At 66.3% G+C, this 24,597-nt stretch overlaps 2 protein-coding genes across 3 annotated transcripts in view; one reads left to right on the top strand and one right to left on the bottom strand.

Moving 5' to 3' along the window:
• The first annotated feature begins 1,398 nt into the window (after positions 1-1,398).
• LOC142819054 (TBC1 domain family member 25-like) lies at positions 1,399-9,725 on the top strand. Its single transcript, XM_089774803.1, has 12 exons — positions 1,399-1,585; positions 1,667-1,783; positions 2,443-2,657; positions 3,348-3,527; positions 3,835-3,905; positions 4,163-4,266; positions 5,024-5,091; positions 5,874-6,020; positions 7,001-7,091; positions 7,683-7,810; positions 8,964-9,096; positions 9,607-9,725. The coding sequence occupies exons 1-12, from the start codon at positions 1,533-1,535 to the stop codon at positions 9,659-9,661; spliced, it is 1,362 nt and encodes a 453-aa protein (XP_089630929.1). The 5' UTR covers positions 1,399-1,532; the 3' UTR covers positions 9,662-9,725.
• Positions 9,726-17,863: 8,138 nt separating this feature from the next.
• Positions 17,864-24,597, bottom strand: part of CBX5 (chromobox 5) — a 34,960-nt gene continuing 28,226 nt past the window's right edge. For both annotated transcript variants that reach the window (XM_014576890.4, XM_075901648.2), the window contains exon 5: positions 17,864-24,591. In XM_014576890.4, coding sequence (XP_014432376.1) covers positions 24,441-24,591 — 151 coding nt within the window. In that variant the 3' untranslated portion in view covers positions 17,864-24,440. The remainder of the gene's footprint in view (positions 24,592-24,597) is intronic.

Genomic DNA, 24,597 nt, shown 5'->3' with positions numbered 1-24,597 from the left:
GGCCTCCTTCCCAGCCCTTGTCTGTCCGGGCACCTCCTCCCCCGGCCTGCTCCTCCTTCGGGGGGGCAAGAGCTTTCACCCCTGCCCCTGCAGTGGCCCCCTCCCACCGCGCCCCATCCCCCCGGCACCAGGGCTAAGGTGCCTTCCCCTCCCAGCACCCGCTGCCTGAGTCCCAGGGCGTTTTACACACCGTGAGGCACAAAAGCTCACAGCCGGGACCAGGGGGAGACTGAGGCAGGGAGCCTGACCCGGGGGAGACTGAGGCCAGGGAGCCTGACCCGGGGGAGACTGAGGCAGGGAGCCTGACCCGGGGGAGACTGAGGCAGGGAGCCTGACCTGGGGGAGACTGAGGCCAGGGAGCCTGACCCGGGGGAGACTGAGGCAGGGAGCCTGACCTGGGGGAGACTGAGGCCAGGGAGCCTGACCTGGGGGAGACTGAGGCCAGGGAGCCTGACCCGGGGGAGACTGAGGCCAGGGAGCCTGACCCGGGGGAGACTGAGGCAGGGAGCCTGTGGGCCAGCCAGGAATAGACGCCTGCTCGCCCAACACCTAGCCTCCCGCTCTAACCACTAGCCCCCACTCCCCTCTCTGTGCTGGGGGGAGAACCCAGGTGTCCTGGTTCCTGCCCCATTGCCCAGGCTGCTGTAACCCAGCACCGTGTGAATGCCTGGCCATGGGGCTGGGGCACCGGGACATTCCTGTCCCAGCCGGGCAGAGGAATTCGGGGCTCCTGCCACGGCAGTGACAGGTGCCAGCTCCTGCCCTCGCACAGCTGCCCCAGCTGTGGCCCAGGAGTAACGTGACCCCCCCCCCCAGCTCAGGTTACCTGCTGGGGTCAGGGGTCTGCGGGGAGCCGCCCAGCACCCCCAGCTGGGGGGGATTAGGGGCTGCAGCAGCTGGCAGGGGGATTGGCCCTTCTTGGTGGTCTGATGCCGGGTGCCTGTGTAAGGCGGGGGGGGGGTTATTGAGGGGGGAGCGCACTGACCTCAGAAAAATCAGTCAGGGGCCGCACACAAAGGGAACTGAACAACCCACATTCCCCCGCCCTGCACCCCCACCCCTGCAGACACCAGGGGGCCAGGAGCCGGGCCCGGCCCTGCCTTTGCGCTGGTGCCAGGAAGCCCTTTGGACTCCCCCTCTGCAGTGGGGGGGACTTCCCCCCCCCGCAGCTCTGGGGGGGCGACACCAGCCCAAGTGGGAGCCACGCTGCAGGAGCCTGATGCAGGAGGACCCCCGGTCTCCTGCTGAGAGCCACGCACCGGCCCACAGAGCTACAGCAGCAGGAGGCCAGATGCCGGGCTAGATGGGCCCATTGACTTTCCAGCCCAGGTGGAACCCGATGGTTTCCCAAGCAACAGGCAGCACTAGGGCCCCATTGTGACATCCCCCACGTGGAAGCCGGGGAGAATGGCCTGGGGCAAAGCTGTGACTGGACCCCTGCAGCCCCCTGCTGGCCCCCTGCCACCTGTGGGCCCCACTGCTCCAGGATCCCCCCACCCTATGGCACCCAGCGGTGCCCAGGGCACCAGGCAATGAAGGGTGGGGTGGTGCGCCAGCTCCTGCTGGACTGGCTCCGGGCCCTGAGGTGAGCAGCGGGCTCCTGGGGGTCAGACACATGGGGCTGGCCCCAGGCCCTGACCCTCTTTGTGTGTGACCCCCCCCCCAGGTCTTCCATCGGCGTCCTGCTGCACCTGGCGGAGCGTGCCCTCCACAGAGTCCGCAGCTGCCAACTCCTGCGTGCCCTCCACTCCTGGGCCAGAGACGGGGACGGCACCCCCATCAGGTCAGGCGCCGCCGGCCTGGGGCCAGAGCACGGTGTGGGGCAGAGAGCCTGTGGGGGGTGGAGGGAGCAAATGCAAAGGCTGCCTGTGTTCCCCCCAATATCCGTGCAGTGCACAGAGCAAGTGTGGGTCCAGTAGGGGGCACTCTACACCCCAGCTCAGTGCAGACCCCTGCATGGCACTAGGGGGCGCCGCGCTGCACAGAGCAGGGTGTGGGTCAGCAGGGGGCGCTCTACACCCCAGCTCAGTGCAGACCCCTGCATGGCACTAGGGGGCGCCGCGCTGCACAGAGCAGGGTGTGGGTCAGCAGGGGGCGCTCTACACCCCAGCTCAGTGCAGACCCCTGCATGGCACTAGGGGGCGCCGCGCTGCACAGAGCAGGGTGTGGGTCAGCAGGGGGCGCTCTACACCCCAGCTCAGTGCAGACCCCTGCATGGCACTAGGGGGCGCCGCGCTGCACAGAGCAGGGTGTGGGTCAGCAGGGGGCGCTCTACACCCCAGCTCAGTGCAGACCCCTGCATGGCACTAGGGGGCGCCGCACTGCACAGAGCAGGGTGTGGGTCAGCAGGGGGCGCTCTCCCCTCCCAATCAGAGCTGGTCCCGTGGCCCCTGTGCAGCAATGATTCACTGATGGCCCTTCCCCCCACCCCCCTCCCCGCAGCAAGGGCATCGTGGCCGCGTGGCAGAGGGGCCCAGCGGGAATGTGGGGCTGGAGCGGGATCCAGGAGCAGCCACCCGGGAGTCACCCCGATGGGGATAGCGCCTGCACACGTGGGCCAGAATCCCAGCTTCCGGCAACCAGCTCCCTCCAGAGCCTCTTCGACGAGGCCGGCAGGCTGGACCTGGCGGGGCTGCGCAAGGTGGTCGTGGAGAGAGGTGCGTGGGGGGTAGGGGTGGGGCACCCCCTCTCATCCCAGCCACTGATACCAAGAGTCCCTGAGTCCACGGCAGGGCAGGGCCCAGAGGGGCAGGAAAGCGACCCACCCCCCCCGGCCAAAGCAGGCGAGAGCTCAGCGTTGCCCATCTGCTCCGGCTGAGAGCACCTGGGCTCTGCGCCCAGCTCCGCCGCGAGCCCGCGGGGCCCCCGTGCAAGTCACTGCCCTGCTCCGTGCCTCAGTTTCCCCATCTATACAGAGGGGATGGCGCAACTGGCGTGAGGGGTGGTGCTGTGAAGAGAAAGGTGCCGGCTAGGCTGTAGCAGCACCATGGAGCTGTATCAGCAGGCACAGCAACTGCGTGTTGGTTGGAGACCAGGGTTGAACAGAAATAACGCCCCCCCCCAAAACCCACCCTGTGTTTCTGGGTCCCTGCTCCAGCAAAGAGCTGACTACATTTCCCATCAGCACCCAGGGCAGGCTACCAGCCCCTCCCCCTCATTCTCATCACTAGGCACCACTCCCCTCCCAGAGCCAGGGAGGGAGCCCAGGAGTCCTGGCTCCCAGCTTGCACTGCTGTAGCCACTAGGCACCACTCCCCTCCCAGTGCCAGGGAGTCGCGTGTTCTGAGCGTGCAGCCCGTGGTCCAGCCCAGTCCGAGCTCATGCGCTGTGGGGCGGGCTGGGGGCAGGCACCGACGCCAGCGAGCGGCGGGTCACCTGGAAGTTCCTCTTTGGCGTGTATCCTGCGGGCTCCACCGCCGAGGAGCGGCGCCGGCTGGACCAGCAGCTGGCCACTCGCTACCGGAGCATGCGAAGCGCCTGGAGACGGCAGTTCCCCAGCGCCGGGCGCATGAAGGTGCAGTCAGACTGTAAGTGCCCCCCTAGCATGCAGGGGGCTGAGCCGGTGGCAGAGCTGGGGTGGGGGGGGGTACAATAGGGACCATGGGTGGGGGGGAAACCATCCGCTTCCCCCACCGTTCAGCGCTCCCGCGAACGCTGCCAAGATCTCTTGCCTACAACTCGGGGCAGGTCAGGGCGCCCCGACCTCCAGCCCAGCCACTGACTGGCAGGGACACGCAACCCCTTCAATTTATAGCCCCACAAGCTCCTCCCACTGGGCGGGCCACAGAGCTCCGCCTCCTGCAAGAGCTGGCGACCCCTTTCTCCCTCCCACAGTGGAACTGTCCCTGGCCATTGAGACCTACGAGGCGCAGCAGGGGGCGGAGGCAGACGAGGTGGCGGTGGAGGTGAGACGTCCCCGCGGTGCCGGTCCTGGCTGGGTGGCAGCGTGGGAGGGGCTGGTGCCACGCAGGGAACGCCCGGGCTCAGCCGGCCATGGGGACTGGAGATCCAGGCCACGTGGGCACGGGAGGGGCACCCTGGGTGTGGGAGTAGAACCCAGGGTCCTGGTCCGTGGCCCCTGCCCCATGGCCCCGCCATCACCGAACCCTGGGGCTCAGTGGGGCCGGGCCGAAGGCTGACGCAGCTGCCTCCTCGCCCCCAGCACAGCCAGTGGGTCCAGAGCCTCAGCCAGCCCCAGTTCCTGGCCACGCTGAGGGACATAGACGCTGACGTGCCCCGCACCGACCGGCACTGCAGCTTCTTCCAGTGAGTGCGCCCGCCGGGCAGGCCCTGGTGCCGCACGCCCCCCCGTGTCACCCCCATGCCACATGCCACTCCCCAGTGCTGCACCCCCCAGTGCCACACGCCCCCCCGTGCCACACGCCCCCCCGTGTCACCCCCATGCCACACGCCCCCATGCCACATGCCACTCCCCAGTGCCACACGCCCCCCCGTGTCACCCCCATGCCACACGCCCCCATGCCACATGCCACTCCCCAGTGCTGCACCCCCCAGTGCCACACGCCCCCCCGTGCCACACGCCCCCCCGTGTCACCCCCATGCCACACGCCCCCATGCCACATGCCACTCCCCAGTGCTGCACCCCCCAGTGCCACACGCCCCCCCGTGTCACCCCCATGCCACACGCCCCCATGCCACATGCCACTCCCCAGTGCTGCACCCCCCAGTGCCACATGTCCCCCCGTGCCACCCCCCATGCCACAAACCTCAGTGCCACATGCCCCCCCAATGCCACACTCCCCCATTTCAACCCCCCCGGTGCCAGCCCCCCCAGTGCCACAAGCCCCCCTGTGCTACATGCCCCCCCCCCCAGTGCCACACACCTGCCAGGCAGGCCCCCAGTGCCACATAGGAACAGCCACCCCAGTGCGATGCAGGCACCCCTGCAAGGCCGCCCTAAGCCCTGTGCCCACCAGCCTCTCACACACCCTGTGGGGCCACGTGTCCCCCCCCCCTGTGGTACCCGGCGCTCACCTGGCTCATCCCTGCTGTGGCTCCGCAGGCGCCAGGGGCTGGTGAAGCTGCTCTACCTGCGGGAGATTCTCATCACGTTCGTGGCCTTCCATCAAGGTGGGTACCCAGCACCCGCCCCCGGCACCCTGCCCCCCCCACTCCCATCACCCGCCCCCAGCACCCCGCCTGCCCCCCACCCTCCAGCACCCACCCCCAGCACCTTGCCCCCCCCCCGCTCCCATCACCTGCCCCCCGCCCCCGGCACCCTGCCTGCCCCCCAACTCCCCAGCACCCTGCCTCTTCCCCCCACTCCCAGCACCCACCCCCAGCACCCCGCCTGCCCTCCACCCCCCAGCACCCTGCCTCTGTCCCTCCATTCCCAGCACCCGCCCCCAGCACCCCTCCTCTGTCCCCCGCCTACCCTCCACCCCCCAGCACCCTGCCTCTGTCCCCCCATTCCCAGCACCTGCCCCCAGCACCCACCCCCAGGACCCCTCCTCTGCCCCCCACCTGCCCTCCACCGCCCACACCTCATTTCTACCCCAGCACCCCACTTCTGCCCCCCACATGCTCCCCACCCTCCCAGCACTCCTCCTCTGCCCCCAGCATCCCGTCTCTATCCCCCACTCACAGCACCCCACTTCTGCTCCTCCAGTGTCTCCTTCTCTGCTCTCAGCCCCCCAGTGCCCTCTCCTCCATTCCTTCCCCGGCCCTCTCCCTGTGCTACCCCCCCTCGACTGCCCTTCTGCCCCCCGGCCCCACATCCCCTTCCACCTGCTCCCCACCCTGGTGCCTCCTGACCTCCCCTAACTCCCCTCACTGCCCCTCGCCCCCCCGTCTCCTTTGACCCCCACCTGGCTCCCGTTGCCCCACACTCCCCTGACTCCCCCCCTCCCCAGACATTGGCTACTGCCAGGGCATGAACGACTTCGCCAGCCGCTTCCTGCAGACCCTGGACTCCGAGTTCGACGCCTTCTGGTGCTTCGCCACGTGCATGCGGCGCTGGGCCCCCAGCCTGAGCGCCCAGGGCGTGGCGCGCCGCATCCGTGAGCAGCGGGGGGGCCCAGCGCAGGGGAGGGGGACGCGAGCCTCGGTGGGGGGGAGGGGCTGCGCCTCCCACAGCCGGGTTTTTCCCAAGTCTGGTCCATGGCTGGGTGGGGGGTGACCTCAGAAGTGCGCGTGTAGTGAGATCTAGTGGTTAGAGCAGGGGGGTGGGTCTGGGACTCTTGGGTTCCATTCGCAGCCTTGCCCCGCCCTGTCTGACTTTGGGAAGTAATCCCCACCCCCACCCCCCGGGGAAAGCGGGCTGGGTGGAGCCCCATAGGGGGCGCTCTGTCCTGGCCTTACTGTGGCACTGGGGGCGCTGTGGGGCAGGGGTGCAGCAGGGGGTGCTCTCCCCTGGCAGCAAGTCCTGGCCTCACTGTGGCACTAGGGGGCGCTGTGGGGCAGGGTCACAGCAGGGGGTGCTCGCCCCTGGCAGCAAGTCCTGGCCTCACTGTGGCACTAGGGGGCGCTGTGGGGCAGGGGGCGCTGTGGGGCAGGGTCGCAGCAGGGGGTGCTCGCCCCTGGCAGCAAGTCCTGGCCTCACTGTGGCACTAGGGGGCGCTGTGGGGCAGGGTCACAGCAGGGGGTGCTCGCCCCTGGCAGCAAGTCCTGGCCTCACTGTGGCACTAGGGGGCGCTGTGGGGCAGGGTCGCAGCAGGGGGTGCTCTCCCCTGGCAGCAAGTCCTGGCCTCACTGTGGCACTAGGGGGCGCTGTGGGGCAGGGGCACAGCAGGGGGCGCCATAGGGCAGGGGCACGGCAGGAGGTGCTCTCCCCTGGCAGCCGGTGTGTGGCGGGAGCGCCCCCTTCTGGCTGGGATGTATAACTCCACCCCCCAGGCCCTTGTGACCTTTGAAATTCTGGCTTTCGCCCCCTTGTTGGGCACCTGGGGGCACTCCCGGTGCCGGGGGCAAACATCCCCGCTCTGTGGGGCGGGGGCGGGGGCGGGGGCAGGGCTGAGTGCCGTCGGTGTGTCCAGCGCAGAGACCACAGAGGAGCTGCTGCAGCGCGTGGACCCCGAGCTGTATCATCACATCGCCAGGACCTCGGAGGAGAAGCTGCTCTTCTGCCTCGGGTCAGGAGCCCCCCAACCCAGGGTTCCCGCCATGCGGGGGGGGGGGCTCACCCCCAGGAGCAGTCCAGGGCACTTGACCTGCGGTGGCAGGTGGCTCTGTCACCCCCTGGTGGCCCCCACTGCTCCCTGGCACCTCCACTGCTCCAGGGCGCCCCTCCCCGCTGGGGGGTGGGGGGGGTTAAACAAACCCAAAGTTTTACAGGGAAAAGCTGGGCGATTCCCCTCCCCCTCCCCTGCCAACGTCGGGGTTCAGACCTGAGCAGGTTTCCCAGCCAGGGCCGACGGGCAGGCGTGCGGCTGGTCCCGGGGGCGGCTCGCCGGCTTCGACGGGCACCTTCAGCGCCAGCGGCTGCAGGGTCGGGGCGAGAATGGAAGTGGGCTCGGCCGGCCTGTGAGAGACCCCAGCCCCCCCCCCCCCGGCTGCGGCCCTGCGGGGCGGGGGGGCGCCGGGGAGATGGGAGCAGGCCCTGGCCAGCGGGGCTGGAGGAGGGAGAGCAGCCGGGGATGGGGCATTTGGGGCCGGCTGGCAGGGGAGAAGGGCGACCTGCGTGGCCCTGGCTCCTCACGCCCTCCTCCCCGCCCCCGCCCCAGGTGGCTGCTGCTGCGGTTCCAGCGGGAGCTGGGCCATGAGGACGCGGCGCGGGTGATGGAGCTGGGCGCGCTGGAAGGGGACCCCGCCGAGCTGGCCCCCGGTATCCTGTCGCCGCCTGGCAGGGAAGGTGAGGGGCAGCTGCCAGTTCCGCCCCTCCACACCTCAGCCTCTGCCCCCAGATCCGCCCCAGCGCCGACCCACAGCCCCTGCCAGTCCAGTCCTACCCCCCCCCAGCTCTGCCGGTGCCCCCAGCGCCGACCCACAGCCCCTGCCAGCCCAGTCCTACCCCCCCCCAGCTCTGCCGGTGCCCCCAGCGCCGACCCACAGCCCCTGCCAGCCCAGTCCTAGCCCCCCCCCTCTACCAGTGCCCCCCGCGCTGACCCACAGCCCCTGCCAGCCCAGTCCTACCCCCCCCAGCTCTACCGGTGCCCCCTGCGCTGACCCACAGCCCCTGCCAGCCCAGTCCTACCCCCCCCCAGCTCTACCGGTGCCCCCCGCGCTGACCCACAGCCCCTGCCAGCCCAGTCCTACCCCCCCCCCAGCTCTACCGGTGCCCCCCACGCTGACCCACAGCCCCTGCCAGCCCAGTCCTACCCCCCCCCAGCTCTACCGGTGCCCCCCACGCTGACCCACAGCCCCTGCCAGCCCAGTCCTACCCCCCCAGCTCTACCGGTGCCCCCCGCGCTGACCCACAGACCCTGCCAGCCCAGTGCTACCCCCCCCCCAGCTCTACCGGTGCCCCCTGCGCTGACCCACAGCCCCTGCCAGCCCAGTCCTACCCCCCCAGCTCTACCGGTGCCCCCCGCGCTGACCCACAGCCCCTGCCAGCCCAGTCCTACTCCCCCCAGCTCTACCGGTGCCCCCCACGCTGACCCACAGCCCCTGCCAGCCCAGTCCTACCCCCCCCCAGCTCTACCGGTGCCCCCCACGCTGACCCACAGCCCCTGCCAGCCCAGTCCTACCCCCCCCCAGCTCTACCGGTGCCCCCCGCGCTGACCCACAGCCCCTGCCAGCCCAGTCCTACCCCCCCAGCTCTACCGGTGCCCCCCGCGCTGACCCACAGCCCCTGCCAGCCCAGTCCTACCCCCCCCAGCTCTACCGGTGCCCCCCGCGCTGACCCACAGCCCCTGCCATCCCAGTCTTACCCCCCCCCCCAGCTCTGCTGGTGCCCCCAGTCCCGACCCACAGCCCCTGCCAGCCCAGTCCTACCCCCCAAGCTCTGCCGCTGCCCCCCGTGCTGCCTTTCGGCTCCACTGACCTGGCCCCCACTTGCCCTGCAGGGGAGGAGGGCTTGGCCCCGCGCCTGGCCACAGTCTCCTTCGAGGTGCTGCTCTGCGTCGCCCTCCTGATCCAGCACCGCCGGGAGCTGCTCCAGCACCAGCACGTCCACGACTTCTTCCTCTTCGCCCACAGGTCGAGGCCCTGCCGGGGGGGGGGGAGCTTGGGGGGTTGCTGGGGGGGAACCCATCTGGCTGGGCCCAGGCTCCCAGCCTGACTCGTTCTTCCCCAAGGGCATGAAACTCAGCGCCCACTCCAGCCAGTCCACGCCAGTGAGCACATGGGGGCAGGGACCCTGGTGTGGAGCGGAACCATGTGACCTCCAGTCCCAAGAGCCCCATGGGGGAAATGGCTCAGCCCAGAGGGAGGTCCAGGGGTGGGACTCAGGACCCCTGGGTTCTATTCCTAGCTCTGCCCTGGCTGCCCCGTGCCTCAGTTTCCCTCCCACCCAGGTCTCCTCAGATTAGGAGCTCTCTGGGGGGCAGGCCCAGCTGCCCGGCAGGAGCAAGAGTCTTGGTTTCCCGTAAGGGGGCTGCTCCAGCCAGGGACCTCCTGAGTCCCCACGGATTTCCAGGGGTCCAGGCGGGGCACTGTGGGAAGGACCCAGCAGGGGGCGCTGTGTTGAGCACGTGTCTCCCCCTACAGGCTGCAGGGGAAGCTGGCGCTGGACGCACTGCAGAGGGCGGACGGGCCGCTCTAGGGCCAGGTGACAGCAGGGCGCTGGGGAAGGAGCCGCTGCAATGAAGTTGGGTGTATGGAGCTGATGCTGGCTGGCCAGGTCTCTCTGTGCCCCTCCCGACCCCCAAATGCTCCAGGGTCTGCTCCTGCTCTCTGCCAGCTGGGGGGGATCTGCCACAGGGCCTGCGCCCGGAGGCCGGCAGCTTGGCTGGGGGACCAGGCTGTGGGGCTAGGGAAAGGGAGTTGGGGGGGGACCATCCATAGGGCAGGGCAGGCAGCAGGGGAGCCGGGCACCCAGAGACGCACACGAACGACCCTGCATGCACCCACGGACACATGCACCCAGCGGCGCCCTGCGGCACACCCAGCGATGCCCAACCAGTGACGCACACGTGTGCACACACAGGGCGCCCGCCACACCCCCCAGCGCCCCCACTCCCGACGGCCCCCTCACACACAGGGCGCCCGCCACACCCCCCAGCGCCCCCACTCCCGACGGGCCCCCTCACACACAGGGCGCCTGCCACACCCCCCAGTGCCCCCATTCCCGACGGGCCCCCTCACACACAGGGCGCCCGCCACACCCCCCAGCGCCCCCACTCCCGACGGGCCCCCTCACACACAGGGCGCCCGCCACACCCCCCAGCGCCCCCACTCCCGACGGGCCCCCTCACACACAGGGCGCCCGCCACACCCCCCCAGCACCCCCACTCCCGACGGTCCCCTTCACACACAGGCCACACACCCAATTGTCCCTGGCAACGCTGCTGCTGCTGTAGCAACGCCATGGCAACCGCCCTCCCCGGCAACCCTGCAGCGATGCCACCGTGAAAGCATCAGGGAGGCTGCAGCAGAACCCTTCTCGGGGCGCCGCACGGCTCCCCCGCCGGACTGATTCTAGCTGCAAGGAGGAGGCTGGAAACCAAGTCCCTGAGTCAGTCAAAGCCCCCCCCCCCCAACACACACACACACCCCCCAACCGGGGGGCAGGATGCTCAAACTCCTAACGCCCCCCCCCAGCAGTGTGAGCTTCTATCCCAGCCAGCCTCCCTCCCACGCACACTAGTCGTGAGCTCCAGCCACAGGGCAATTCACAGCCCCACAGCTGCCCGACCCCTGGCCAGTGTTTCTTTATCAGGCCAAATTCAGACACAGGGGAGCCCAGCCATCAAGCCTGGGGCGGGTGCTGGAGATTCCAGCCTTCGTTAGCGCTAACGAAGCAGAGACAAACGCTCAAGCAAGGCTCAAAATGTGACATGAAAATCTTTGGCAGGGAAAGGGAAAGGAGCTTTCCATGCAGGGAGCCCGGTGCTGTGGGGCAGAAAACAGCCCAAGCAGAGGTGGCACCGGGGCCTTGTTGTGGGGCAGCATCCCTGGCACACAGGCTCTGCTGGGGGGAGCCAGCCCTCCCTGCCATCACACCCCCGCTCATTTATTATGGGGGGTGCCTGTTGCATCTAGCGCAGCAGTTTGCAAACGGTGGAGGGCAGGGGACCCACAGGGTGGCACGGCCATGTGGCAAAGGAGATGAGAGTGATGGGCTCTGACTTCCGAGCCCACTGCCCGGCCAGCAGCCGCTGCTCCGCGCTCTGGGTTCACAGCCGGGGGCCCGGCCAGCCGCCGCTGCTCCGCGCTCTGGGTTCACAGCCGGGGGCCCGGCCAGCAGCCGCTGCTCCGCGCTCTGGGTTCACAGCCGGGGGCCCGGCCAGCAGCCGCTGCTCCGCGCTCTGGGTTCACAGCCGGGGGCCCGGCCAGCAGCCGCTGCTCCGCGCTCTGGGTTCATAGCCGGGGGCCCGGCCAGCCGCCGCTGCTCCGCGCTCTGGGTTCATAGCCGGGGGCCCGGCCAGCAGCCGCTGCTCCGCGCTCTGGGTTCATAGCCGGGGGCCCGGCCAGCCGCCGCTGCTCCGCGCTCTGGGTTCATAGCCGGGGGCCCGGCCAGCCGCCGCTGCTCCGCGCTCTGGGTTCATAGCCGGGGGCCCGGCCAGCCGCCGCTGCTCCGCGCTCTGGGTTCATAGCCGGGGGCCCGGCCAGCAGCCGCTGCTCCGCGCTCTGCGTTCATAGCCGGGGGCCCGGCCAGCCGCCGCTGCTCCGCGCTCTGGGTTCATAGCCGGGGGCCCGGCCAGCCGCCGCTGCTCCGCGCTCTGGGTTCATAGCCGGGGGCCCGGCCAGCAGCCGCTGCTCCGCGCTCTGGGTTCATAGCCGGGGGCCCGGCCAGCAGCCGCTGCTCCGCGCTCTGGGTTCATAGCCGGGGGCCCGGCCAGCAGCCGCTGCTCCGCGCTCTGGGTTCATAGCCGGGGGCCCGGCCAGCAGCCGCTGCTCCGCGCTCTGGGTTCATAGCCGGGGGCCCGGCCAGCAGCCGCTGCTCCGCGCTCTGCGTTCATAGCCGGGGGCCCGGCCAGCCGCCGCTGCTCCGCGCTCTGGGTTCATAGCCGGGGGCCCGGCCAGCAGCCGCTGCTCCGCGCTCTGCGTTCATAGCCGGGGGCCCGGCCAGCAGCCGCTGCTCCGCGCTCTGCGTTCATAGCCGGGGGCCCGGCCAGCCGCCGCTGCTCCGCGCTCTGGGTTCATAGCCGGGGGCCCGGCCAGCAGCCGCTGCTCCGCGCTCTGCGTTCATAGCCGGGGGCCCGGCCAGCAGCCGCTGCTCCGCGCTCTGGGTTCATAGCCGGGGGCCCGGCCAGCAGCCGCTGCTCCGCGCTCTGGGTTCATAGCCGGGGGCCCGGCCAGCAGCCGCTGCTCCGCGCTCCGGGTTCATAGCCGGGGGCCCGGCCAGCAGCCGCTGCTCCGCGCTCCGCGTTCATAGCCGGGGGCCCGGCCAGCCGCCGCTGCTCCGCGCTCTGCGTTCATAGCCGGGGGCCCGGCCAGCCGCCGCTGCTCCGCGCTCTGCGTTCATAGCCGGGGGCCCGGCCAGCCGCCGCTGCTCCGCGCTCTGGGTTCATAGCCGGGGGCCCGGCCAGCAGCCACTGCTCCGCGCTCTGGGTTCATAGCCGGGGGCCCGGCCAGCCGCCGCTGCTCTGTGCACACACACACACCCACACGGGTCCTACGGATGATTTATAGTTACCAGTCTGTCGTGGCTCAAGCCAGTCTTACAGGCCCAGTAAGATTGGACACGACTGAGGAGCTGGGTTCCTTGATCGTGATTCTAGGCTCCTCTGAGACTTGGCTTGCAGGTCTGAACCCAGAGTCCCGTGGCAAGAACTCTCCCTCTTGTGAGATCCCAGCGGAGCCGATGGGTTTTGCAGAGCCAGGCTGCAGTCCATGACGCATTAATCTTAGGAATGCCCCTGCTGTCGTCCTTTGATGTTTATGCTCAGGCTCGGTTACCCCTTGTTTGTGTCTGGTCCTCGGGAGTGTCTGTGTCTCCAGAGCGCCGCTATCCTGCTAATTCGTTCAGCCTCGGGCACCAGGAACGTGCTCTGGCCATCTCCAAGTCTCTCGAGTCTTCCTGACCCTCTGGGCCTTGGTGAGGACTCTCACACACATTCGTCACTCCCACCGCACAATTGTACAGAGCATTCCCGACACAGGCTCACGCCGTTACTGCAACACACAGCTTAGTTTGTCATGCTACCCAGAAGCCAGACCTTATAACAACACTTGTCTCATCATGAAAGGCAGGAAAAGTAAACTATATAGGATTGTATTTTGGATACACATGGGCAAACACACCCACACCAACTGCTCCATGCAAACACACACACACACACACACACACACACACAGCCTGCCCCTTGCACTCACACGCTCAGCCTGCCCCTGCACACTCACACCACCTCCTGCACACACACACAGAGCCTGCCCCCTGCACACACACACACACACAGCCTGCCCCCTGCACTCACACGCTCAGCCTGCCCCTGCACACTCACACCGTCCCCTGCACGCTCACATACAGCCCACCCTCTGCACACACACACCGCCCCTGCACACACACATACACACACTGCCCCTGCACTCTCACATGCACACCACCCCTGCACACTCACATTCAGCCTGCCTCTGCACACACAGCCTCCTCCTGCACACTCACACATTGCCCCTGCACACTCACTCTCAGCCTGCCCCCTGCACACACACACACCGCCCCTGCACACTCACACACTGCCCCCTGCAGTCACACACAGCCTGACCCCTGCACAGTCACATACAGCCCACCCTCTGCACACACACACCGCCCCTGCACACACACACAGAGCCTGCCCCCTGCACACACACACACACACACACTGCCCCTGCACTCACACATGCACACCACCCCTGCACACTCACATTCAGCCTGCCCCTGCACACTCTCACAGCCTCCTCCTGCACACTCACACATTGCCCCTGCACACTCACTCTCAGCCTGCCCCCTGCACTCACACACCGCCCCTGCACTCACACACCGCCCCTGCACTCACACTCAGCCTGCTTCTTGCACACTCACACACTGCCCCTGCATACTCACACTCAGCCTGCCCCTTGCACACTCAGTCACAAGCATCCTGCCCCCAACACACTCCCCCTATGGCTGGCCTCTGTTCCTCAGGCATATACCAATAGGGTGACAGTCTCCTTTCAACCCCCCATGGCTCTGGCCACGCTCCCTCCGATGCCAGCACACGGAGCCCGCAGGCAGAGCTGCCCAGGTACAGTGGGTGCCAGCTGGGAATTTGGGCATCAGGGCCGAGGTGGGGGAGGGCGTGACTGGGCCTCTGCGGCCTGGGACGTGCACAAGGCCGGAAAAGCCCCGACTGCAGCTTGGCTCCCCAGTGCCAGGGACACGGGGGGGGGGGGGGGGGTGAAACTGACTTGGCCACGCTGCCCCTGTAAGGAGGGGGATCTCCAGCAACCCCCAAATCCTTTTGATGGGCAATACCCCAGAGTCCTCCACCTCCCCCCAGCACGGAGGGGTCTCTGCCCACGGGGAGTTGCCAGCCGCGGGGCAGCAATGAGCCGAGAAGGGCAAAGGGCTGCTAGTGAAGCCCGGATCACTAACGCGCATGGATCCCGATTGGTAGAGGAACACAGCCCTGCCCTGTCCAGTCCCGGGAAGGGGCAGACGGCGCCTCCCCCGGCCACGCGCTCGGTGGCCGACAGGCAGAGACGGTGGCCCCGGTGCAGCCCTGGAGGGGTTTGCAATGTGCCGGCGCACGTCCCGGCTCATAAAGCCGCCTGGCGCTCCCTACGATTCCACAAGGCTGCGCGCTGCCTCGCATCATTCCACGGGGAGGGGAGACAGCAGCAGAGAGAGGTGCGGGGGGGGGGGGGAGCCCAGGACAGGGGTCGGAGCACCAAGGCCAGCCTAGGCCTCCAGCTGGCTCCTCTGCAGAGCCAGGGGCAGGAGCCTTAAGCAACAGGCTGCCCCAGCCTCCAGTGGAGACAAGCGCCACCCTGTGGCCATCCTAGGCCCAATAGCACCCAGCTCTGCAAATGGCTTAATGAGGCTACAACCCAGGGCACCCAATACCCCCGAGCCATGTGGGCTCCGACAGGCGCACCAGTCAAAGCGCCCCACGGCGATCAGGGGTGGCAGAGAGCCCTCGCCGTCTGTGTGGCTACCGCTGCCCTGTGCAATTATCCGGACACATGGCAGCGGCACCCGAAAGCGACCGGCCCTCAGGCCTTGGCCTGCTAGGCCCTGCACAGACACAGGGCGCCCCAGATCCGTAACCCTGTGCTAGCATAGGAGACGAAATACCAGCAGTAAAAGGGGGGCTGAGAACGGACTCCCAGGCCCTGGAAGTCGGGTTGGCGGGGGTCGCTGTTTCTCATCCTTGCCCTGGCTCTGTGGCAGGAGCTTTCCCTGGGGTTATTTCAGGGTGTCAAAACTCCGCCTGCAGGGGAAAGGCCTGGGGATGGGTTCAGGCAGAGAAAGGGCCCAGAGGTGTGTATGGGGGGGGGGTCGTTCAATGAGACGGTTCCAAATTTCATTCAGCTGTCAATAAAACAACCTTCAACTGCAGCCCAGGATGGCTGCTCCCTGGCACCACCACCTCCCCACGGGCCCCGAAGTACTTTGGCCCCCTTCTTCCGCTCAGCCTCCGAAATAGATTGAGGCACAGGCGGAACAAGGGGAAACTGAGGCACAGCATGGGGCAGGGTCTTGGTCCCAGGGATACGGCGCCAGACCTCGGCGGAGGTGAGGACAGAACCCAGGAGCCCTGGTTTGCACCAGCCTATGAACATCGCTGTGTGTGGGGGGGGGGGGGGGCTGCCCCCTCGCCAGCCGCCTCCCTCCCTCCCTCGCACGGCAGCCTCGACTGGACGCGCCCCCAGCGCAGGGCGCGGCTCGGCCACCAGGTGGCGCTGCAGGAAAGGCTCCGGGATGGAGCCGCTGGCTGGGGATGGAGCGGGGGGGGGGGGGGGGGGCGCTGGGGACCAAGTCGCGGGCAGCTGAGCCCGGCGGGAGTCCTGCCCCCCCCGCCCCCTCCTCTCCTGGGGGGAGCTCCCGGCCCCACCTCCCTGGATCCCCCCTTCTCCCAGAGCTGGGGGGCTCCTGGGGCTGCCCCCCCGTCCCCTCCTCCCTCTCCCAGAGCCGAGGGGGCTGCTGGACCCCCTTGCCCTGCCCCCCCAGTTCCCCTCCTCTCCCGGAGCTGGGGGGCTCCTAGCTCCACCTCCCCTGGTTCCCTTCCTCTCCCAGAGCCAAGGGGGCTGCTGGCCCCCCTTCCCCTGCCCCCCCGGGCTCCCCTCCTCTTTCAGAGCCGGGAGAGCTCGCAGCCCCCCTTCCCCTGCCCCCCCCCGGGCTCCCCTCCTCTTTCAGAGCCGGGAGGGCTCGCAGCCCCCCTTCCCCTGCCCCCCTAAGTCCCCTCCTCTCCCAGAGCCGGGCCTGGACCCAGACCTGCTGGGCCCTGCACCCCACAGCCCAGCATCGCCCTGTGACTGAAGGAAGCCCCAGGCCAGTTTGCTGTGCACCCCCCAGCCAATCGTCCCTCCCCCCGCTTCCCTGACTGTCTCCCCCTTCCTCCCACCCCCTCCCGTGCCCTGGCCCTGCTGCCCAGTCTCCCCTCCCTCCCAACAGCCCCCTCAGGAACCACAGAGCCGAGCTGCCTTGGCCCGGAGGCCAGGCTCCGCCGGTGGCAGCCAGAGCCCTGTGGCCCTGCGGCAGGGCAGGGGAGTGGTGCTGGGACAGCAGCATCCACAGGCCCCCCTCTCCTAGCCCCAGGGGCTCAGACCCAGGCCTGGGGGTGCAGGCGGATCCTCCAGCAGGGCCCCGGCTTCCGCCCCCTGCTCAGAGGGGAGGGAGCTCCAGTGCCCAGGGCAGGTGGGGAAGGGGGTCAGGATTTCTGGGGCCCACAGCAGCCTGAGCAAGCTGGGGAGGGCCTGGGGGGCAGAGGCACGGGGACCTGCAGCCCAGGGGGAAGGGGTGTTGGGAGCCTGGTCCCCCGCTGGCTCCATTTGCTCCCCTGCAGCAGAGCCAACGTGGACTCCCCTTGGTGAAGCCCTGAGGGGGGCCGCCGCTGCTCTGCCAGGGCCCCGCTGGGCTCAGCAGCAGGAACAGAACCTGGCTCCCAGCCCTGACTCCTTTCTGGCTGCCCAGGGAATCGCCCCCCTGCTAGGCCATGGGGCAGCCTGCCCGGGCTCCGCTGCCCCGAGGTTGCTGCAGCACTTCTGGCAGGCCGGCTCAGCGGGCGAGGGAGAGCTCTCCCGGCCGTTGCATGGCCCACCTGCAGGAGGGGTGGCCGCTAGATGGGAGAAGCCGTTCAGAGGGAGGCAGGTCAGTGTAACCCCCCATGATTTATACCCAGACGTAGCTAGTCCTGGTCTCAAGCTGCCCCGCACACTGGCTGCTGCGTTGACTCTGGAACCTACTGACAGTTCCAGCATTCTTCTTTCACCGCTGACCAGCTGGGCTGAAACTGTGGAGACCCGGAGAGGTGACTCGTCCATCGGCCCCACTTGCAGGCGGCACCTAAGGGAGAGGGGAGGAATCTTGGCGGGAAACCCTCACGCTGCACGTTGGAAAGGGACAGTCCCTTCCCAGGGCAGGTCTAAGGTACACGAGAGGGGGCCAGGCGTGCAGCTCACCCCACAACTGGCTGCCCCTTACATCCCCGCAGCAGGACAGCTGGGGCAGGGCTGAGAAACTGCAGCGTGCGCCAGCCTTGACTTACGCAGGGAAGAATTTCCTGCCCTGAAGAACGTGCTGAAAGCAGGCCCACGCCCTCCACTGACTACACCGGCATCGCTCTAGGGTGACCGTGACTGACCCAGCGCAGGGGAGGAAAAACCACACGGGAGCCCGTACTGAAAAGTAACCATTTATTAGAACCAATACAAGAGTATGAAAGAGTGCGAAGGGACGGGGCCTTTGTAACATGTCAGTTTCAGGACAGGAAAAAAATCCCTATTTTAAAAACATCACCATTTAAAAAAAGCGTAACATACATTAGCGGGGAGACAGGCTATGCTACCAAACATCACAGGGGAGGGGAGAGCTGGGCGCCGCCCGCCGTTTCGGCCAGACACGGCTCCGATCCGGAGGACAGAGCCCCGTTCTTGCCTAGCAAGTCAGTTCTAACGGGCAGCTGGGCTTGAATGCAGGCCCTGCACTGAGAGCGCCACCGAAGGCCACGGCGCCGCCGCAGCCAAGGAACCCACCCTGCCTGGCACACAGCAGGAGCAGCCACGGCCCCGCAGCAAGTCTCTTGCAGTGGGGGGTTGAGCTGCAGGCCTTGCCCGTGCCGACTGGCGGGAGGGACCCTGACTCGGCTCAGACAAACACTGTCAAATCATTTAGGGCCAAACCGCGCCGGAGCCTGAAGCAACCCAGCCTGTCATCAGAGACGGGCCGTGGGAGAAAACGCCTCCACCCCCTGGCGGGAAGGGGGAAGCCATCCATAGTGGCAAGCTCAGGCTGGCTGGGAAGGAAAGGGCCCCCACCGTGACAGGGCCTAGCCCCCTGGCATTAGAAACGGAGGGGCAGGACGTAGGCCTGTATTGTGCCAGGCAGATAAGGGCCTGGGCTCTACGCTGGTACACGAGGCACGGATGCACCAGGAGCCAGGGCGCTGGGAGGGCAGGCTGGCCGACCGAAGGCTTTGCCTGGCCTCTCTGTGTGGGATCAGATTGTAAACCAGGGAATCATGCCTCACCAGTGCCCTGTTAATGGGGGGGGGCGGGAGGGGTCCACAATACATCAAAGGAGGAAGAGAATCGTCATGTTGCAGCTCAGGGCGGGGTCACATGTAACCCCCCTTACATAAGAACAGCTGTGACAACGTCAAGGGTTTACACGAAACATAAGTGAGTTCCCCTCTTCGCTCGCACGTTACGAGTCCTTGCAGGCAGCAGGCTCCACGTAACAGCGAGAGAGGATGGACCGGTGAACCGGAGCCTTTCCACGCAGGCCGGATGCCGCGTCTAGCACGAGACTGGAAAGCCTTGGCGACTGGCTTTGGGAACGGACGCGCCCTAAAAAGTGTCCACACACAAGTGCTCAGTATACAAAAGAAACAGGGTTTTAAAAAACACCCCAGTTACAAAGCGGCCAGAGACCAGGCCTGTATCTCAGAACGGCCCCTCCCCAGACCCTCTCCCACGGAACAACAAAATAAAGGGGACAAAATGTTAGCGTTCTGCTTTGCCATAAACACACCATCAACACCAGGGAGAGCAGCAGGGAGGGAGGGGAACTGGCCAAGGGGCAGTTTTCCAGGACAGGCAGCGTGGGTACGGGAAGGGTCAGGCCCTGCCCAGGGCGGCCGATCAGGGACTTGGCACAGGGAACTCGAGCTGCCTGGACTGCTCCTGGCTACAGCCACGCACGAGGGATGAAAAAGAGGGAGGCGGCTCGGAAAAGCATTTCACCAGCTCCCCGGGACGCGTGTGCTCGAGAGGAACCGCCCCCCGCCACACGGAGACCAAGTTCCCCTCCAAAGGCCACTTTCAAGCAGGTCCAGCAGCTCAGCCCATCCCCGGTTTGCGGCAGCCCCCCGACCAGCGGCAGAACACGGAGCTTTGCTCAGGGACAGCGACGGGTCAGGAGACTCAGCCTGGGCCTGGCAGCTTCCTCATTGTGCGGCGGGTCCCCCCCACCCCAGGCTCGCTCCTGCCACGAGTTCACCTACGGGACTGAGGAGCGGGGGGAAATGCCACGTGCCAGTCCCGTCCCTGTCTGCGCTGGCCCCAGTCTGGGTTGGAAAATTAACCCCCCTCCCCCCCGGCCGAGCGCTGACACGGCAGCTGGCTGGGCAATCACTCCGACCGCCCTAGCCGGTGTGACGAGGATCCCAACCCAGGCTCCCTCCGCCCCCCAGAGTCCTTGCAGGAAGGGGCCGGGAGCTCGGCCCGGTGACCTGGTCAGCACCAGCGTCACCCATGTGGACGATCATTTCTGGTTGGCTTAAGCCCATTCTTAACAGGCTAACTACGCGCATCCACACGGCCGGTGGCGCTGGGCTAGTCTGGGACCGCTCCGTTACAGGCAGCCGGCTCCAACGCTAAGCAGGCCCCTCGCTCCAAAACCCACAAGTGGAGAGGGCTGTTTGCGACGAGTTGGGGGCTGGTTCCTGACAGCCACAAGGAAACCCCCCCCCTTTCACATGTCAGGGACTTCGTTTGGCACTTGACTTCCTACCCCAAACTCCCTGCGCGAAGATTAGGACCAGGCCCTGCTCACAACTAGCCATGCGGACTGGCCCCCAAAATAAGCAATGCCCGGGGAACTGTTCAGCCAGACAACACAGTAACACCTCCCCTCCCTCCCCCACAGTTCGCTAAGAGGTTTCTGACGTCTTTTCGCCCATCCCCTTCCTCCTACGCCCGCTGCTGCAGCAACTTTTCCAGCAACACTGGAAATCAGCAAACTAAAATCTAGCCAGAAAAGGCAGCAGCTGCCAGCTGCAGAGACGCTTCCTCTCCTGAGCAGGGAAGGCAGCAGGACAATGTTAACAAGAGCAGTTCAACAGGAGCGACAGGCGAGCTGGCAGGCCGGTCCAGGGCAGCCCTGGTAGATGAGGCTACACCGCTAGCTACACCGCCGGAGGCTGCAACCGACAATCCGTCACGCTGCCGAGGAGCCACCTGGAATGCGGAAGCAACTGAAGAACCATGTTGCATCTCCCCAAGGGGCGTAATTCAGGCTGGGAGGGAGAAGACGCAAGAGCTCGGCTCCGGACGGACTGCTGGCCTGACGCAGGCAGCCTGCTGAGCCGTGTGGCTCAGATCACATTCACCTCAGGCTTTTCATCCAGAGCCGTCTTGCTGCTTCCACTGGAACCCGCCACACGGTGAACATGCGAGTCCTCCGCCCCCCCGCGCCGGTCACACCCGTGCCGATGGCGGATTCCGCTTCCGTTCGCTTGCCAGGGAGCAGAGCCAGGGTCCTCGCGGGAGGAAGGGGCCGTTCTCCCGCTGACGATGCCTGCCCTCTGCGCGCTGGGATCAAGCGCCAAGTTCGTTAGCATTTCACACCAGCGCAGCGATCACCAGCCTGCTTCGCCTCCCGCGCACGTATCCACTCCCAGCCGCAGCAGCCAGAAAGCCTGAATCCGCCTTCGCTTGCCACTCCTAGAGGGGTTCTCCACCTTCGCTGCCTACAGCCCCCTGCCAGCATGTACCCTCCTCTTGCAGCTCGCCTGCTTGCCACCAGGGCTCTGGGTACTTGGGAGAGATTCCAGTGCCACCCGGCTGAGTAGCAGAGCGCCCACTGCTCAGCTTGTTTCTATTGGTGGTGCACATTCACACAGGCCTCAGTGCACATCAAAATGTATTCCACACTTGGGTGGAAAAAACCTGAACATGAATTGGAAAGGTTAGAGGGAACGTGGCTCCCACCCCCCGCTAGCCCTGCACCTGCGACCCCCTAGAACCCATCCTGGCCCCCCCAGAGAAACACGGATCGTCTACGGAGCAGAACAAGCAAGCCGTGCTCTGTGGGAGATTTCAGTTTGGGCTGATTGGCCAGTGCTTTGCGTGTAGCCTGTTGAAAAGAAACTCAGGCGGCAGCAGGCACAGAGCAGCAGCAGCAAGACAGGCTGCTGAGCCAGCCGGAGAGGGAGAAGCGTGTGATGCAGGAGAAGGGGGCCGGCGGAAGAGGCAGACACAGGCTGATGCGCCAGCAGCCTTTTCTAGACCTGAAATCAGCTCCCTAAGTGGTACGCTCTTGCCTCCAGCGCTGCGAATGCCGTCCCCACCTCCCCCCACAGCACAGGCAGGGAAGCCCCTAGGCGAACGCAGGCAGAAAGGAGCCAGCCGCTGCCACGACCTCCTGTACCGAGTACATCCTAGAACAACTCGCACCAACACTGGACAACATGGCACAGGGCCCCTGCTACCCAGCTCAGATCCAAACACCGCAGGTGGGGCTCAGTCCTACTTCCACACAAGCCCTAGCCACAGGGATCCCGGCCCCCGGCTCTAGGAGCTCTGACTAGCCCGAGATCACGCCAACCAGATTTTAAAGCAGTGTTTCTCAACCAGCGGTACGAGTCCCGAGGGGCACGAGAGAAGGCCGGGGGGGGGGGGGGGGGGGGGGGGGGGGGGGGGGGGGGGAGGAGTATGTCAACAACTGAAATTTGGAGAAAACAGAATTTTTGTTTTCAGTTTCAGGCGCTTTATTATTTTTCTACTTTTTACACCCAAAAATGTCATCGCCCGCCCGGCTACAATTAAGTTGTTTAAACAAATGTGTTGCAATGGTAGAAAAAAAATATGTGTCTGAAAACTGTAGGTACTGGGGGTACTTATTTTTTTAAAGGGGTACAGTACTTTCTAACAACAGGTTGAGAAACACCGGTTTAAAGTCTCAAAACCCCATGAGAGCCACTGCCCGGGGCTGGTGCCAGAGGGGCACCAGTGCAAACCCCACAGCTATGGGGCCAAGAGGCTGTCAGTCCAGAGGTGTTTAATGACGAGCAAAGTCAGCTTGCCAGGAACGCTGCTGAGCAGAGGCCTTGAAAGGGTGCCAGGAGCACTTCCCAGCATCTAGAAAAGAGGCAGCCGCACGGGGCCCACCAGCATTTCTGTATCAGGCGCTGACAGCAGCAGCTTGGCTGACCTGTTTGGCAGTTTGGCTCAGAAGGCAGTGTCCCCCCCCATACTCCCCCCGAGCAGGCTGCTCTAAGCATGGCCAGCCAACCCTTTGCCTCCACACCCCTCTGAGGGGCAGACGCCAACGGCAGGCACCTCAGGGCAGCACTTGTTGATATGCGCCCAGCTAGGAGTCAGGTTAGACGCACAACGCCAGCCCCGCGGACACCCACGAGAGCTCTGCCATTGATTCTAGAGCGCCCGGGGCTCCCGCGCAGCCTCGGAACGGCGGGCGGGTGGAATTCAGCCAGCCCGGCCCACGTTACGCTGAACTAGCTTCTGCCCAGCAGAGACGGGCAAAGAGGCAGAGGACAACCAGCACTGTGCTCTAGAAAAGCAGAACAAGCAAAACGCTCACGCCCACGCCCCAGAGCGGAGTGCGCGGGCCAGGACCGGAGCCGCCGTCGATAAAACACCCGCTGCACCTCGCCCGCGGATGTGCCTTAACGCCACGCAAGTAACACGGACAGGGCCGGACCGTCGGAGTGAGTCAAGTCAGGATGCAAATATCATTGTTACGTTACCAAGAACCCCACAAACCCTTTCCAACGCGGCCCCTTGCGGGTCTCCACTTCATGCAGGGAGCTTTTCCAAGCCCACAGCGAAGGCCCCCAAACCAACCAGCTCCCGTTCTGGCAGGACGTTTGCCCGGGGAACGAGCCAGCCAACGCCCCACCAGTGTTCCTTCTAGCCATCAAAGCCGCTGTTTGCAACATTGGGGGGGGACCCAAGACACCCAACAGGCCCCGCGGGCAAGGAGACCAAGTCCAGCTAAGCTACACAGCATGCAGGGAAGCAGAAAGGGCTGGGCGGAGTTGCTAAGGAGCACACCGTGCAGCCCCCACTCCACACAAGGAGCGAAAGGAAAAGGAACCTGCCAGCAGAGCAGCTGTCCCACCTAGCCCTGCCTCGCCAAAGGGACACTCCCCCCCGGGGCACAGCGATGCCCTCGGCTCCGCTGGCAGGCTCTGGAGCCCTGGGCATACGCTGTGCACACCAGGCCCGAGCAGCTGCCCATGCTCCTAAGGCAGAGTCATGGGGGAGGGGAGAAGCCGCTTGAGCAGCCAGCGTCCGAAATGCCGCAGGCGCCGCGGCATCGCACCCGGCCAGCCGACACGCTCACCCCGACCGCCGCCCAAGCTACAGACGCACTGCGCGAGACCGGACACGGCGGCGGCAGGCCCGCGCCCGCCGGGACCAACAAACGCGTTTCGAGCGGAGGACCGCGCACGCTGGGCTCTCCCTGGAGGACGGGGGCTCGCTCTGGCCCTGGGCAGGCTGGGCTTGCTAGGCCCGTCCTAGGCACGAGACAGGCGGGAAAGCATCACGATGGAGTCCAGATGCACAGTCCCAATGAGACTTTGCCCCGTGTGGCGCTCGCAGGGTTCCCCAAATGCAGAGCACTCCTAGCGGGCTCCCCCCAACAGCCATGTGTGCACCTGGACAGGGTAATCCCCCTCAGAAGGGGCATTGCTGCCGCTCTCGGCATTTAAAGCGGCAAAAACGGGCCGAGCCAAGGGAAGCAACAACTCTATAAAACCAAGGCGGCTCTATGAGGCGGCAAGACGTTCAAACCGTTTTCGGGAGGGGCGGGGGAGAGGGAGGAGGACACACAGCACATATATCTCGTGGGTTTCACTAGAGATGGAGCTGGACATGAAGCAAATCATTTATGTGACGACTGAACCAAGAACAAGGTGTCTCCTGGGGGCACAGTAATAAGCACATTTCAATGGATGTGGTCAGGTGGGGCGGATGTGTATGTACAGCTCAGGACGGCGCAGGACGGCGCTTTAGCTTTTCGCTGCTTCTCTCTCTTTGTTTTCCGTGTCCTCTGGGTACGCGTGCCAGGTCAGTCTCTCCTCATAAAACGCTATCACAATCTGCGGGCATTTCACGTTGGCTTCCTTTGCTAGGACCAGGTCTGCTTCATCCGTGTCTTTCCTGAGG

This window comes from Pelodiscus sinensis, chromosome 31, assembly GCF_052426305.1.
Source record: "Pelodiscus sinensis isolate ZL-2025 chromosome 31, ASM5242630v1, whole genome shotgun sequence".
Lineage (NCBI taxonomy): Eukaryota > Metazoa > Chordata > Testudines > Trionychidae > Pelodiscus > Pelodiscus sinensis.
The sequence above is the reverse complement of the archived record's forward strand: the minus strand, read 5'-3'. Positions and strand labels throughout refer to the sequence as shown.

What these genes read in the sequence shown, in the direction of transcription:
- LOC142819054 (XM_089774803.1), top strand. Translation starts at nt 1,533, where the DNA reads ATGAAGGGTGGGGTGGTGCGCCAGCTCCTGCTGGACTGGCTCCGGGCC. An exon ending in CGGCACTGCAGCTTCTTCCA is followed by an intron (nt 4,267 to 5,023) that starts GTGAGTGCGCCC and finishes GTGGCTCCGCAG; the next exon opens with GCGCCAGGGGCTGGTGAAGC. An exon ending in GGGCGTGGCGCGCCGCATCC is followed by an intron (nt 6,021 to 7,000) that starts GTGAGCAGCGGG and finishes TGTCCAGCGCAG; the next exon opens with AGACCACAGAGGAGCTGCTG.